This window comes from Oreochromis aureus, linkage group 7 (assembly GCF_013358895.1).
Source record: "Oreochromis aureus strain Israel breed Guangdong linkage group 7, ZZ_aureus, whole genome shotgun sequence".
In the NCBI taxonomy this organism is placed as follows: Eukaryota; Metazoa; Chordata; class Actinopteri; order Cichliformes; family Cichlidae; genus Oreochromis; species Oreochromis aureus.
Genome location: NC_052948.1, coordinates 56,761,690 through 56,778,775, shown reverse-complemented (window position 1 = coordinate 56,778,775; position 17,086 = coordinate 56,761,690). Strand labels below are relative to the sequence as shown.

Genomic DNA, 17,086 nt, shown 5'->3' with positions numbered 1-17,086 from the left:
ATGACTCTTCTCCTTTATATGCATGTGTGTGTGTATGTGTGTGTGAGAGAGAAAACAGCTCTTGTAGTAATGAGTTTTCCAGGCTGAGAGCTGATTATGTTTTTCCTGAGAAGGGTCATTTGTCGGCATGCTGACGTCCAACCTGGACCAGCACCTGCTACCTCTGCCCTTAATCTGAAAACGTGATCATGAATTGGCCATCACGTTTTCAGTAACAGCAAACATTTTCTGTTTGACTGTTTTCATCTTGCCCACACATTAATCTACCTCAGTTTAGATCAGATTTACTCCTGTTCTGGTTGAGCCCGTCTGTAACGGTACTACAGCTGGTAGAGACAAAAAAGATTTAACTGCTGGAATCTGGAAACTGCTTAACCTCTGCCAGGTGACCTATTAAGGTTAGGAATAGTGTTTGGTTCATTTCTCGTTATAGAACATTTCACTTGAAAAAAAAAATCCACAGCCAAAATGTATCAGACAGTTTGCCCACTTAACACATGGCTAAAACTAAACTCAATCTCAACCCAAGCCCCTGATGTATGTTAAGACATTAACTGTCCAATCTGATTCAACGAAGCTCAGCAATCCCTACATCATGTTAGTCACTATTTTCTATTTTAGTGGTTTGGAGATTTGTAGAAGGTCTTTATTACAATGCCTCTTTTCTACCTCCACCCCATTTGTGTTTATTTACTGTGTGGCATACAAATATGTGAATCAGCCCTTCTTACCCCCCTCCACTCCCTAATAGCACTGCTCCCCCTCTGTCTACAGTGGGACATCGAGTAGGTTTGTAACTAAAACCTAAAACACTGATGTTCTGGGACCCCACTGGTGGTAGAGTAATTACTATAGGTGTGGTCCAGCTTCTATCAGCATGCATCATTTTCTCTGCAGTAAACACACACACACACACACACACACACACACACACACACACACACACACACACACACACACACACACACACACACACACACAGAGGCTATGTTAACTTCTGTTTTCCCATTAAGAAGCTGATAGAATCAACCCTGGGTGTGACCTCATTCAAACATTTCACATAACGGTCTCTGCTTTGATTCTGGGCTTCATATTTTAGAAGTAAAAAGATCTTTGTAGAGTAGGAAGAATGATGTATTTACAAAGATACTTAGTCCAATGTACAGCAAACTCAGGGATCATTTTTAAGACCACATGTGACTGCTAAAAAGTTTGAGTATATCCATGTTTAAAGCAGGGTTAGCCAGTCAGAGGCAAGGACTTTCTCTGACGCTCGCTTTGAACTTCAGCCAGTTGTTTTCACTGTGTCTACATGACTAAATGCATTAACTCACTACCATGGGGAATTAGATATTTGTATTAGTAACATCTGTATCTAATAAAGTGGTGAGTGTATGAAGGTCAGTCCTATGCAAAGCGAAAGGTTTTTATTGGTGACGCCAATATAATGCAATTAAAATATAAATTGCAGTGAGGTGCATAAATATATAAAGGCATCTCTGACTATTGAAGGCATCTGTCTTTATGTAATGGCACTCAAGTCAAAGTATGGGGTGGGAACTGTCAGTTTTAAAATCTTGACTTCAGTGAGGGCGTTTGAGGAAAGACAAAAATGGAATCAGGGTAAGCATTTCAGTCATTTAACTGGCAGGTTTGGTTCACTTTGAGAGAATCAACAGATTTCAAAATTTTAAACTGCTCAATCCAAACTTTAATCTGACTAATTAAGATTCAAATTCAGACCTTCCTTTTTTCAATTAACACAAGTTAATTATCGTACAAGTCATTCGTGAAGAATTAAGATATTTGCCTATTTGTATCAATATGTGGTTTCTAGTGTTTAAGCCATCCCACAGACTGAACTCCGGTTCGCTGCACACAGGAGCGTGCCTGCTGATGCACGCTTGTAATTGGCTGAGACAAAGATGCATTCGTAGCTGATTGGCTCAAAGTTTGTGGCTTCTGTTTTGCAGGAGGCTGAGCAGCAGTGTGATAAAAGAGCAGCCTGAGAGCGCACACTGTACAAGGCGTCAGGACAGGACAGTAGAGAGCAGACAGCAACCAGAAGACTCCGTCGCTTCTCCTCCCACATAAAAAAACATCAGAAGAGCTGCAAGAAGCCATGCTCACTGCTTGCTTGGAGGTCCTGGGCTTGGCGCTGTGCGTCACGGGCTCTCTGCTGGCGATGGTCGCCTGCGGGCTGCCCATGTGGAAGGTGAGCGCCTTCATCGATTCCAACATCCTGGTGGCTCAGACCCTCTGGGAGGGACTGTGGATGTCCTGCGTGGTGCAGAGTACCGGCCAGATGCAGTGCAAAGTCCATGACTCCATGCTGGCTCTCGCGCAGGATCATCAGACGGCGCGCGCCCTGACGGTCATCTCCGGCGTCCTGGGGATCGTCGCCCTAGCGGTCACGGTGGCCGGAGCGCAGTGCACCAACTGCATCAGGGATGAGACGATAAAGTCGAGAGTGGTTCGCGCCGGGGGGGTGATCTACATCATCAGCGGACTCTTCATGCTCGTCCCGCTCTGCTGGATGGCCCACCGCATCATACTGGACTTCAACAACCCCAACATCCCTTCCTCCAAGAAGAGAGAGATCGGAGCGGCAATCTATGTGGGCTGGGCGGCGTCCGTGCTGCTGCTGCTCGGCGGGACCCTGCTCTGCTGCTCCTTCTCCCAGATGGTCAGGGGCGCAAATTCCATGAAATACACTCCCACCAAGACGATCGCAGTGAACGAAGAGTTCCACAAGAACCTGTATGTGTAAACTGGAAGACACTGTATACAGGACACTTTGATTTGTAGCAGTTTTGCCAGAATCTCTGAAAGATGCGGCGCCTCTATACATACTGATGTGACGTACTGAGGGCGCTCATTTGAAGCTTAACTGTAACTCCTGAGCACGATCGTGTCACATATGCGAGTTACTGTTCTGAATGTTGTGTAATATTTGTCCAATAGCGGAAGTAGTCAACAGTTCACTCCTGAGAAACGCAGTTTAGGATTGAACAGATGTTGAATTTGTTGCCAGGAGCCTTTAAATACCATGTGGCTGCTGAGGCTGAGTGCTGAGCCTCGGCCTCTGAACAGCTTCGGTATAAATATGTTTTCCTCTTTCTCTCTCAGTCAGTGGACTTATTTCGATGCTTGTGAGATTTCGCAGGGTTGGCAATGATTCCAACCCTGCGCACCCAGGCTCTAATCAAGGGGACAGTTTGTATTTCTCATTATGTCTTCTGGTCTTTTTTTTAGAGTACTTTTTCTAATAAAGAAGAAAAAAAACCCACTTGTCTGCCTTTACTATGTATATCTCGGTCAATCAATCACTATGCATTTGCCTGCTGTTATCAAAAAATCGAGAGGAAAATAAATGAACTATTTCAGTTGCAGAAAATTCTAAGGTCCGTTTTGTAAAAGCAAATTAAAACCTTTAATAATAAAGTGATCGAAATAATGTGACAAAACAAGTGCTTCCGATTTCTGTCCAAAACATCTGTGTACAGTGATGAAGAGAAATGAAGCTGAACTAGGACCAGGATGTGTGTTCGTGTAATACCACTTTGGAACACAAGATGGTGCAACAGTTTTTCCCCCAACTAACTACGCTCAATATGTTTTATAAGAACATTTGCTAGCTATTCTAATTTTATCCTGTAAGGAAAACACATTAAAAGAGCTAACTGATGGTGAGGCATTGAAGAAATACAAGGTGTTGTTTCCTTCTCGGGGGGACAAGAGAACCCAAAGCACACAAGCAAAATACCCTCCACAGCACAAGAGAGCCACCACACCCTCTCACTGAAGCACTCACAGTTTCAGGGCTTTAATGTCTTTTGTTTCCCATTTGGACCAACAAACCAATCCAGAATCTCGAGTATAACAAAGACAACCGTCACAGAGCAGCCTAACCCGGGATGGGATGTTTACTGGCTGTTGGTTTAGGCATCTCAGTGGGTGCTTTAAAAAGATCTAGACTGTTGCTGTCACTGTACTAACATGATGGTCCACACGCTCTGATATTACCATGAGCTTCACTTCTTTTATAAAGGTCTTCTGGCCTTCTGGTACTTTCATAAAGTAGGGGTGACAGTGTCATCAGCAGGTTTGTCTGTAAAGGAAACTAAAAATAGAAAAATGATGGCAAATAATCAGATTCCTGGTTCTTACACCGTAACAGAGTGGTACATGGGAGAGCCATTTGTACAGTGCATCCAGCACATCATTAGGGTCTGTGCAATCAAAAGGGTGCAACTCCAGCAACAGGAAGTTTGGCCTAGATCTGGGAGAGTGGAGCAATTACTGCCCTCATGTGCATAAACAGAAAAGAAAAGCATGCACACAAACACCATCAGAACAACAACCCCGCACAGCACACACACACACACACACACACACACACACACACACACACACACACACACACACACACAGAGTATGTGGCCAATCGCACGAACATTTCCCCTGTGACTGAGATTCCAAGCAAGTAGAACAACAACTTCCACTTTTCAAAGAGAAGCCTGTGTGGGTTTTAGTGTCGCTTAAAGAGAATGCAGCCAAACCCACTACACTGTAAATACTATAAGTGTGTTTAGACAACAAAAGTCTAGAAGATCAATGGTGCAAACTTGGAGTTAGCTGAGAACTTCAAAGACCAAGAAAAAAAAAAACCCTGACAACTGAATGTAATTACCTGAAAAAAGATAAAAGGTTCTGTTTTTATCAGAACCTGAAGAAAGAACTATTTGATTAAACACATGTCTAAGCACGTTAACGCCAGAATTCTATCCAAATGATATAAAAGCTAGAAATGACAAGGTAAGAACACTATTCTCCTGCATTCCCAGTGCTTCCAACTATACATCATTCTAAAACATGGATAACACTGGGACTAAGCTCAGTACACAATCAACATGTTTCCACTGATCTAGTAAGTATTCAGTGTTCAGAAAGCATTCACGATAGCCCAAGAGAGCAAAGACAGTCATGAATGTTTTGCATGTTTATGTAGACTGTATATAAAAGATGGAGCCCTGTCTTCTTTGTCTTCCAGCTGCTCCCTTTAGCGGTTGCCACAGCAGATCGTCTGCCTCCATCTCATGCTGTCCCTAGCTGTCCTCCTTCACTACTGTGACATCATTTATTAGTTTCATAGGTCTGTCGTAAGGAAACAGGGATACCGTGCTCCATGATAAGTTCTCGATCACAATTATGACTGACTTTAAACTTTAATATGAGTAATTTAAAAACTGAAACTGTCTGCAATCCAATCCTTTTTTCAGCTATGAAGCTTCAATTTTAAAGTTGGACATACTAACATGAAAGTCTGCGGGGACTGATTCACTTTTAGGGTGGAAGTTTTTGGCAGTAGTTGCAGTTTTATACCCTTAGTACCAACTGAGCATCATGTAAACCCCACAGCCTACCGGAGCATTGTTGCTGATGTCTTTTATGTGACGGGACAAAATTTACAGTTTTTATTCACTCACAAATCATTTTTATGGCACCATCAATTCTTTATTATCAACATCTGCACACTATGCGTTACGATAAAATATGTACAAGTCACTGAGGCACAGGAGGTATGTGAGGCAGATATACAGGAGCTTATTACACAACCTCTAACATTCACATATAAATCAAAAAAGTGACCACCTTCAACCCTTTATTATCTTGACAAAACTGTAGTCGGCAAGTGGGAGTACGCTGATCATGTGTCTGTGATTATAGTGCAGTGATTGATGACTCAATCAGTAATTAATGGGCTACAGATGAAGGCACTCTGTCGCCCACTGGTGGCTGAACCTCCTCATAGGAGGCACAAAAAAAGTTATTTGTCCTCCAGTTCACGTATGACACACCATCGAAGGTGGGTAATATTCATGATCCCAGAGAGTTACGTTACACAGTGTTTGCTCATAGCACCAACCCACACTGTGACAAGTCCAATAGTAACCAATGACACACCATCGAAGGTGGGTAATATTCATGATCCCAGAGAGTTACGTTACACAGTGTTTGCTCATAGCACCAACCCACACTGTGACAAGTCCAATAGTAACCAATGAAAATAAAGGTCGTCATATATGGAGAGAGAAATATGTCTCAAAATGGTTGCAAACGCGTACAATACACATAATACGCTCTGGGTGTGTTCAAAAAGTACCTTCTGTTTCCTATTCCCAACCTCTCTTCCTTCCTACTACTTTTCCTTTTTTTAAAGGTAGGAAAATTGCTAAGGACTTAGGAAAAGTGAAGCGTGGTGAGCTTAGAATTGGAACAGCCTTTCACTTGTTTCTCCTCATCGGCGTGACGAATGTCCACTATGTTGAAACTACAATATGCGCACCTTACAGCGCCAAAATGTGTTCGAACACTGTTGTTTATGGAGGTCGAATAAACAAGAACAGCCTGTGAAAAATATCCCACGATTACAAAGGTTGGCAATTTCAAGGAGGAGGAAGATTTAGTGCCAGACTAATATCTACGCATATTACGCTTCTTAACGCATTAAAAATCTGCTGGGTTTAATAAAGAGGCTCAGTGTCTGTTTGTGACTGACAGTTGTAAACAGGAGAATTTTTGTGGCTGGTCATACGGCAGATGTATTTGTATGAATTTGACATTCAGGAGAATTTTTAATCGAGTCACGCAAATGTGAATGAAAAAGTCTGTGACAAATGAAAGTGCCAGTGTGTTAGAGTATAGCCCGAATGTTGCACTGTGCGGCCACAGCTACTTCACACACATGGCACAGCCACACAGTGACAGGGACGGCTGTTTTCAAAGAGGCGCTCGTATTAAACATGAGGTCACACTGGATTACTCTGGTCGATGGCCTCTCCCTGCTCTAAGCAGAATGGTGGCTTTTACTAAAGTGAACTGGCTGCATCTTTGTATAGAAATTACAGCGGTTCACCCTGCGACGTCCCAGTGATTGCCTATAAAATAGAACGCATCTTATTTTCTCATATTTTCCTGCTACGATCCAGTGGAACTTGTTTCCTCCTCCATGTTTATGGCTTATTTGATTGCCTTTAATTGTTTTAATGAACAGTCAGATGGAAGCAATAGAGGAAGCATAGAAGCTCCTTTCCTTAGTATTTGTATTATTATGTACATGATCTTAGTATTACGACCACCACACAGATACTTCTGGGTCACATCTCTCAGTGAGGAACCTTTATAAGCACAACAGATTTTTGGAACGCACTCTGCCTTTATTCATTTTCATTTCACCAATTATTTTGTAATTTTTAGTGTTTTGCAATTTTCATACTTTTATTTGCATTTGTAAACCACTCTACACTGCCATGTTTATGTTCCTGAAATCTGAAGCTTAAAGTTTTCTACTATATTTCAGGTCTGTTTGAGATTTGATGCTTCTTGGCATGGATTCTCCAAGTCTCTGGAACTGCATTCATATCCAGAAGAGATCCCCCAGTTGTTTTTGACTTTAGCAGCTTCGATAAGGTTCTCTGTGGTGGTTCATATCCTAAAATCACTTAGGAAGAAAATGTGGGTGAACTGACGCTTAGGTCAGGCTAGGTGGGCAGATTAGTGGATTTGAACTGGTTCCCGTTTTCCCTTCAGCCATGACGGCATAAAATACCCTGAAAAGTGTCATCTCCAATCTAACTGGCTTCAAAGTCGTTCCAATGCTGTCAAGTAAGATGAGAAAGGCCTCTTTGTCTTAAAGGATGAGGTGGAGTCTGAGCTGACTGATCACACATCAGAGGTAGACAGACAGCGATAGCAGTCCATTTATAACTGGTATTCTTTCAGCAGCTGGCCGGCGATCACCAGTCTCTGGATCTCGCTGGTGCCTTCGTAGATCTCCGTGATGCGGGCGTCACGGTAGTGCCTCTCAGCAGGCATGTCTGTCACGTAACCCATCCCACCCAGAACCTGGATCGCCTGATTTGAAGTGCAAAAAGAATATACGACAATAAGAAGAAGGGTCTGTATGTGTTCATTTCTTGACTCTGCATTACTACTGCTTTGTTACCTGGTGTGAGCAGAAAGTTGCAGCTTCAGACGCTGCTAGTTTGGCCATTGCAGCTTCCTGCAGGAGAAGAAGAGCCAACAGTGATGTCTGATATTCTCTATCAAATGCAAACCTTAACTCAGAGGTGACAGTACCTTAGTGAATGCTTTCTTTGAGTCTCGAAGAAGCGCAGCCTTCCAGGTGAGCAGTCGAGCGCCCTCTATTGCCACAGCCATGTCTGCCAGTTTGAACTACATGTATTAAAAACATCAAGAAAACTACATTCAGCACAACACTGCCAAGCACCATATATACTGTATGCCCTGCAGTGAATGGGAGGAAGGTATACAACACACACTCGCCAGCCACTTTATTAGCTATGCCTTGCTAGAAACTAGATGGACCATTCTAAGCCTGCAATCTGAATGCAGCAGCAGAATACTGTACTGAAGCCGTTTCTAATTTTGCCCTGAATTTGATTTGAACTGAATTACAAACAGTTTTATTTCTATAGCTCCAAATATCAACAGTTGCCTCAAAACCCTGGAAGATTTCCTTTGTGTAAGCAACTAAATTGGATAAACTTTCGTCTGACTTATATTAGCTAATCCTAGCTTACTTGCTAACCCAAATGATTCACTAGCTACCCAGCATCACAAGCAAATGCCCATTTAGTCCTTGCGTAGCATTTGTGTGTATGCACTAAATTCAGGAGATACTCCAAAATCATAGTCAGAAGCAATTATTGCATTCTTGCACAAAGAAGGAAAAGACCCCAGAAACTGTACAAGTTAATGACCAATAAGCCTCTTATGTGTAGACTACAAAATTTTAACATCCATCCTAGCCTGTAGAACTCAAAAAATTATATATTTAAAAAAACAAAACAAAACAAAACAAAACAAAACAAAACCACACACACACACACACACACACACACACACACACACACACACGTGAAATGTGACCAAACAGGATTCCTTAACAGCCATCAAGGTATTATTAGTAAAAAGAAAGCTCTGAATTTACACTCAACAGGAGAAAGAGACAACACGCCTTCAATGTTTTCATCTTGGATGCCAAGACAGCGATCAACCAAGTGGATTGGGTGTTCCTGGAACAAACACTGATAACAATGGGATTTGGAGAAACATTTGCTACATGGATCAACACTCTCTATAAAGATCCTAGCTCAAGGGTCAGGGTTAACGGATGCTGCTCTGATTTATTCAAGATAGAAAGCGGCGTGAGGCAGGGGGATTCTTTATCACCCATCCTTTGTGCCATTAGTATAGAGCCCCTGGCCAAAGCCATAAGGTGTAATATACAAATGTAAGGAATAGAGGAGGAATAACCCATAAGACAGCTCTTTTTGCTGATGATATTCTACTTTTTATTATAAACCCACCTCTTTCCATTCCAACACTTATGCTATGTCTACACATGTCTCAGGATACAAGGATTTAAGTATCTAGGAATTACACTCAAAGCAAAATTCAAGCAATTATTTGAAGCCAATTATATTAAGGTCATTAGACAAATAAAGAAAGATTTAACACGATGGAATATTCTGCTCCTCTCTTTATTTGGAAGGGTCGAAGTAGTGAGGATGAACCTTCTGCCCAGACTTTTGTTTCTATTCCAATCATTACCTGCACGATTTCCTGTGTTTACCTTTAATATGCTAAATGCACAAATCTCCTTAATACAATAAATCAATTATCTAACAAAACAAAGCTCAAGTCATTTAGGAACAATTCCAACTCCCCTCTAAAGACTTTTATAGATATTTTCAAATAAGACACTACATCCTGAACAATAAAGAATGCGATATGAATCATAAAGCTCGGAACAACACGTTTCTCATATATACAAAAGGTTTATAAATGAGCCCCTACCATCCATAACACAATGGAAACAGAGACTGATACATTACATGAGAAATGGAGCATCTAAAGTTGATGAGTACAACCTGGTCTTCCAGTATAAATATACTTCTGGCTTTACTTTGAATATCTTAAAATAAAAAGCTTTGTGATTTTAGCATACTGTCAGAGGAAACGTGACATCAAGGCTTCCCGTGAACTCGAATAAATGTTCCTTCAGAGACAACTGCTACATGCTAAAAATCAGGGCTTTGTGTAGAAATGTGTCCCAAGATAAACTTCTCAACATCCAGGCAAGCAACAGAAGTGAACATCAGTGAACATCACTTAGAAATGTTTTAAATACAGTAAAATAACAGTTGTTATAACTCTCCTGTTACCTGAATGGCTTGCAGCTTGCCAATGGGAGCTCCAAATGCAGTTCGTTTGTGTGCGTAATCAGCAGCACATTCCAGAGAAGCCTGAGCGATACCGAGAGCCTGAGCTGCAATGCCGATCCTCCCGCTGTCCAGCGTTTGCTGTGCAACACAAAGATGGGAGGTTACGGTTACTTTTTTCCCCCCTGTATAAAATGGGAAAACTGTAACAATGCACACAATTCTGAAAGCGTCGGGAGAGAAAAGGCTTCACCTTGTTTTATATTAAACCATGTCAAGGAGCCATGTCCAAATATACAATGGTCTCCAATGATCCATCAAGTATTTTGAATAATTCGATATTGTGTGTGTGTGTGCGCGCACACACACACACACACACACACACACACACACACACACACCTCTATATATACACATATCTATCTATATAACAACAACATTTAACATGGCAGATAACCACAAAGGGTTTTGTTTTTGTTTTGTTTTTTTCCCCACAAATGAATCAGATGAGGAATGAAACAAAAAAACATTGATTTCCATTTTAGAAATGGCAATCAATGACCAGTTTGTTTTGAAAGACCTGTATTTTTTCTCTTTTGAATATTTATCATTGCTGATTAATAAGGGAAAAGTATTTCTTATCCAATTACTTCATTCATAGATTGATTATTAAATTACTAAAATATTTGATAGCTGCAGCCCTACGAGGGCCCATTACCTGTATTGAATGGTTTTTGCCAAAATCTGAATACATTACAATGTAACTTAAAAAAACACTGATGTGGCTTCAGTCAGTATTTTGCTGCTAACATTAGTGAGTAAGTAGACCAAGTTTTGCCATCTACCTATGCTGTGTAAGTGGGTAAGCTAACATTAACTAACAGTAGCCAGGAAATGTCAGGTATTTTCTAATAAAGCCTGTCCTTTATTTCTGTTGTTACAGGACAATGAACCCATCTTGTTTGCAAACATGATTCCCAGCAAATACATGTTAGTGGAAATACAAGCTAGCAGTAACTTAGCTTCACAACATACATATGGTATGTCATGTCCAAATAAACTTTGTTCCCACTGTAATGACAGTATCTACACACACACACACACACACACACAAGTCTCCCAGTTGTTATATGCATGTGTTATGTGCTACTAGGCAGGAGAAAAAGAGCAAGACCCAAAATGAAGTGAGTCACGAGTAAGATTGAATAAAATGATTAAATGAAATTCTAAAAATGCAAAGTCTGCCTCCACCAGCCTTTCACATTTATAAAAAAAAAAAAAAAAAAAAAAAAAAAAAAAAAAAAAGCATCATTGTCTGTTTCATTACATCTCTACCAAGAAAATATCCAGAGCTAACCATGGCGATTTTGAATCCTGATCCACGTGGGCCCAGCATGTATCCCAGTGGTATCCTGCAGTCCTCCAGGATAATATTAGCAGTGGATGAGGCCCTGATGCCCAATTTGTCTTCCTTTTTCCCCAGAGAAAGCCCTGGGTGTGGCATGGGGATAAGGAAAGCACTGATTCCCTACAGAATAGAAACAGCATTCCCCATCATTACAGGTGTACATCATCTCTGCAGTGAGAATGCGGAAATGTGCTGCGTCATGCCTTGTGTTTCAGTGTCTTGTCTGTGGTGGCAAAGACAATGGCAGCAGAGGCATCCCAGCTGTTGGTGATCCAAGCTTTGGTTCCATTCAGCACCCACTCATCTCCCTCCTGATGTGCTATGGTGGAGGCTGCACCCGCATCACTGCCATTGCCTATAATTTTAATTCAATTACTTTAGTTTGATGAAAGAAAGAAAAATATGTGCTAAAATTTGGTAATGTCCTGACAACCCTTAAACATATATCACATTCACATATATTAGCGGCTGTTGTTGTGAATTGGTGTTATACAAATAAAACTGAACTGAATGAATTGAGTATATACAGGCATATTCTCATCTACCATGATTTTTTGACTTACTATGTACAGCGGATCAGACATAGGCAATTAACTGTATCCTTCACTCCCACAGGGAGTGGATCCAAACTGATCACCTCAAAGCTGAGATTAGTCTGACCTAGTACCCCTCAGCCTCCTACTAGATGTTTAGTAGTTGCACCTATGGTATCAATTTCAAAATCCTATACTTCCACCCCAAAATATTGATTCTGTTCATCCGGACATTGCATTTTCAGTGGGAGAAACATGAACTGAAACTAGCCCACTGTGAATGGTGCTCAAGGCCAATGATCAACAACCATTGATCAATGATCAACGGTCTTTGATCAGTGGCTGTTGATAAAGGGTCATGACAATTTGCATATTAATGATCAAGGAACTGACCTCACAGCCCATTGTTCATTCAGTGGTGCTAGGTTCAGTTATTGTGCCAATGTACTGTTTATAAGATTGGGGAAACCTGCAGTCAGCTGAGACTGAAGAAGTCACTTGGATGAGTGACGAATTGTTTCTCCCACTGAAAACGCTACGTCCAGATGAACAGAATCAACTTTTTTGGATTTACTTACCTGGATGATTGAACATGCATCAAGACGTATACCTCCACATTCTCGAGTAATCATATTCACAGTCTTGTCCATGCCGCCTGCCCTGGTGGCAGGCAGCTGTTTTTCTTCTACTACACAACTCAAAATTAAAGCAGACTTGTGTCAGACAGGTCACATTTACCTGGCTCACTGAGGGCAAAGCAGCCCACCTTCTCTCCTGTGGTGAACGGCTGGATCCACTGCTTTTTCTGCTCTTCTGTACCAAACTTTAGTATCGGTCCAATGTACAGAGACTATAAGCCAAATAACACAGAACAGGCAGCAATCAGAAGACAAACACAGCCATGTTCACGCTCGGCTCTCTTTGCTGACAGATTGTACTCACATTGTTAACAGAGACCACGACTCCAGTGCTGGCACAACCTCTACTGATTTCTTCCATAGCCAGACTGTACGCCAGGTAGTCCATCCCAGCTCCACCCAGCTCCTCTGGTACCTCCATGGCCATCACACCCATTGCCCCCAGCTCTTGAATCTGGACGACCAAAAGAATATTTACAGCTAAGCATTTACTGACCAACTCACTGAATCTCTATTACTATCTCGCACTATTATTATTCTTCATAATTCCAAAGTTCTTCCACTTCTCAGTTTTATAGTGAATTTAAAAGTTGTGTATTTCATGAACTTCCTGGTCCCGGGTGAAGCCTATTCGCAGTCTAAGAACCTGGACAGATGGATGTTAAAGATGAACTCAGAAACTTTCAGAATTTGAGAAAAAAATTTAAGTGTTGGTATCTTTATCTTTGTGGTTATGATAATAGTCACTGTGCAGCTTTGTGTGGTTACCTGTTTAGCGGGGTAAACATGCTCTTTGTCTAGTCTGGCAGCGATGGGGGACAGCTCTCTGTCAGCGTAGTCTCTGCAAGTCTGTCTGAGTATCTGATGAGTTTCTGGTAACTCTGCGAGCTGAGACAGGCTTCGACAACCAGTGAAAAACGAGCTGAGAGCTGAGGAAGAGAAGAAGAAAAAGGTTTTGAATACTCAGTAAATCAACTTTATCAATATTTAGTCATGCTAGTGGTGTGTGCTATAGGTGACAGCATCATCCCACTAGCCACTTGGAGTCAGACTGAAAACCCTCAAAAGCTGTTAAGACATTCAGCAGTCCGTTAATAAATCACTTTATAGTGAGTGTAGAAACCATCATGATCCCCAGAGGATGAACCCTACTAACTTTGAAGGACATTCAGGGCCAGCAGCAGTTACATAAGCACTTTTTCCGAAAGTCATGTGAACTTTAATTAATTGGTTTGATGGTAAGACTTAATAATGAGCCCCAGCTGCAGCTTCAAACATACCCCGGGCGAGCCAGATGTGACATGTTATTATTACAAGTGTAATGATTCATAAAGTTCAGTTTTCTTGCTATGCTATTACATGAACTGTCAGGACAAAGGACAGCTGAAAGTGCAAAGCTCATTAACTACACTGACATATCATCAGTGCTATGATGCATTAACAGTGCTTGTTGTAGCAGTCCCACAATAACACAGCTCTGTAAACACTGCAGTCTTAACAGCCTGAAAAATGGCTAAAACAAGCCCATATTATGAAGAAGGTATCTTACTGCCACATCATATTCCATCTGTTCAATTCAATTTTATTTTATTTAATGCATCAGAATTTGGTGGAAATTTTGTCAAAAAAAGTTAGTGGAAATATAATCCCGTCCTGTTTCGCATCCCCTCTTTTTTTCCTGTGAACTCAGGAGAGCAGATGCTGGACCTTCGTCCACTTCTAGAGGATTCTAGCTGCTCAGCAGTCTTGGGTCTACTTTGTCCCATTTCTGGTTTCATGTTCACATCCAAATGTTTTCAGTTGGTGAAAGGCTGAACTCCAGGCAGGCCATGCTATTGGAATAGATGCAGGATGTGGTTCAGCATCATCTTCCGTGTTTAAAACCTGTGCAGCAGCTGCCAGTTCCATAAGCACTTTTGATAAAAGGCTTCTTCTCTGCATTTGCACAGTACAGTAAGCCGTATTCACAGACAGCAATTTCTGGAAGTCTTCTTGAGCCATGCATTGATTTCATCACAGAATCATACTCTGTTTTAATGCAGTGCTGTGAACAGAGTGGAGTGGGTGGAGATGAGTGTCAGGGATTTTTGACAGAAGGATAGCAGCAAGAGCAAAAGGAGTGATGTATGGTTTGGAGACAGTGGCACTGACACAAAGACAGGAGACTCATCTACAGGTGTTCAGATCTTCATTGGGAGTGAGCAGGATGGAGAAGCTTAGAAAAGAGGACATCAGAGGGACCGTATAGGTTGAGCAATGAGGAGATAAAGTTAAAGAGGTAAGGCTGAGATGGTTTTCGACATGCATATCATAAATACATTGGACAGAGGATGTTGAAGATGGTGCCGCGAGGCAGGAGGAAAAGAGGAATTTCTCAGGGAGGGATGTAGTGAAGGAGGACATGCAGAGGGTCGGTCTGACAGAGGAGAACAGGGTGAGATGTAGGCAGACGATCCACTGTGGCGACACCTACAGTGAGCAGCCGGAAGAAAAAGACAGGGCACCGGCTCACCACTAAACGTCACGTTATTTAGGTAAAAGGTCGAGCTCACCATCGCCTGTTTGACACTTCTAAAAATCCTGACAGAAGAAATCTCTCTCACTCAGACTCTGATAACACAAAAGCCTCAATTCCTCTCGAAAATGTTGTCGGTGCTGTTAGAGTTATTGATCACAGCTAGACGACTTTAACTTGTAACCCTTTTAGCCGAGGAGCTAACAGTAACAAACATACTTACCACTACGATACGTCGCCTTTTATATCAGTTATTCAAAGCTGGGAAACATGTGGATTTTTACTGCCATATATAGTGTCATATATAGTGTTCAATGATGGAAACAGATATGTTTGGCATAACATAAGCATGTGACCAGTGGTTATGTGTTGGGCTAAGCTAACTTGGTTTGAATTTTCCGTTCGCGCACAGCTAACATTAGAGAAATATCGTCTTCTAGTGACAAGTGCATTTTCTTCTGAAAGTCCTTCATTGTTCGGTCTTTTCTTTCATAATGTACCTACCTCTTCTTGCTTTGAAAAGTGCAGCCATGTTACCTTCCTCTCTGCTGGAAGCACAGTCCTCGAGCCCACTGCTGCATTCACGTACTGTCGGATACTTTGCTATGAAGAAGAAACCCTTTTTAACTTCTTCTTCTTCTTCTTCTTCTTCTTCTTCTTCTCCTTTGTCGTTTTTTGGCGATTGGCAAACAACGATGTGGTGCATTACCGCCACCAAGTGCCTTGGAGTGTGGACAAGAATTCGCTCATACCAAATAATCAAAAAATAAATAAAAATAAAAATAGACAAAATTAATAAATTGCCTTCCATACAAATTAGTCTGTTTTAGAAACTGAAATAAAGCCATAAAACTTTCCCATCTGGAGTTCCTTTGCAATAAATCCTTTATATCTAGCTTGTTTTTCCCCAGGTTTTGAATTAGTCTAGCTTCTTCCTTCCTGATAATTTTGACAGTGCAACAGACCATATTCAGTGGTTTCACTAATTCCACAGCGACTACATTTCCCTGTTTGATGTTTCCCTATAATGAATGGTGAGCTGTTTAACCCAGCGTGTCCAAATCTGAATTGAGATATAATTGTCTCTTCTCTCCTGGTTCTCCCTGTGTTTTCCTCCTCCTCCCACTGCTTTTGCCATCTTTCCCTCATTTTCTGTTTTACCATGCTCTTCATTTCAGCTTTACTAATACTGATATTTAAATCAACTGGATCTCCTTTAGCAGCCTTCTTTGCAATTTTATCTGTCACCTCATTGCCAATAACACCATAATGTGCTGGTATCCATACGAATTTAACTGTCAGTCCCATCATATTTAATCTCAATTAAAATGTCTGGTCTTTCTACACCAATCTATTATTAATCATTCTCTCTATTATTTTGCATATGTTAGAAGTCAGTGCTATTGGTCTATAATTATCTGGTTTTGTTTCATCTTTCCCTGGTTTGCATATCGGGACCTTCCCTAACAGGAAGCCCTGGATGACCATGGAAGTCTAGGCCCTACTGAGGAAGTGTGATAGAGCATTTTTTTCAGTCGGGAGACAAAGCACTGTACAGCACAGCCAGATAACCTAAAAAAAAGGCATCAGACAGGCAAAAACAGTATTCACCAGGTCGTCTTCACATCTTCAAGTCTGCAAATGTTAGAACAGCACAGTCTCTGTGCCCAACAGCTCACAGATGTCTTCACAGACATCTTTAACGTGTCTCTGTCGAAAGCCATTGCACCTACCTGCTTCAA

At 41.4% G+C, this 17,086-nt stretch overlaps 2 protein-coding genes across 2 annotated transcripts; one reads left to right on the top strand and one right to left on the bottom strand.

Moving 5' to 3' along the window:
- The first annotated feature begins 1,991 nt into the window (after positions 1–1,991).
- On the top strand, positions 1,992–3,457 carry cldn5b (claudin 5b). The gene has a single exon (XM_031751322.2). It carries the CDS (start codon positions 2,123–2,125, stop codon positions 2,768–2,770), a length of 648 nt encoding a protein of 215 aa, XP_031607182.1. The 5' UTR covers positions 1,992–2,122; the 3' UTR covers positions 2,771–3,457.
- Positions 3,458–5,495: 2,038 nt separating this feature from the next.
- On the bottom strand, positions 5,496–15,984 carry acads (acyl-CoA dehydrogenase short chain). Its single transcript, XM_031751303.2, has 10 exons — positions 15,849–15,984; positions 13,598–13,758; positions 13,134–13,283; positions 12,930–13,041; positions 11,862–12,013; positions 11,608–11,778; positions 10,254–10,391; positions 8,143–8,238; positions 8,009–8,065; positions 5,496–7,917 (listed from the first exon to the last, which is right to left on the bottom strand). Exons 1-10 carry the CDS (start codon positions 15,874–15,876, stop codon positions 7,765–7,767), a joined length of 1,218 nt encoding a protein of 405 aa, XP_031607163.1. The 5' UTR covers positions 15,877–15,984; the 3' UTR covers positions 5,496–7,764.
- Between the last annotated feature and the right edge of the window lie 1,102 nt (positions 15,985–17,086).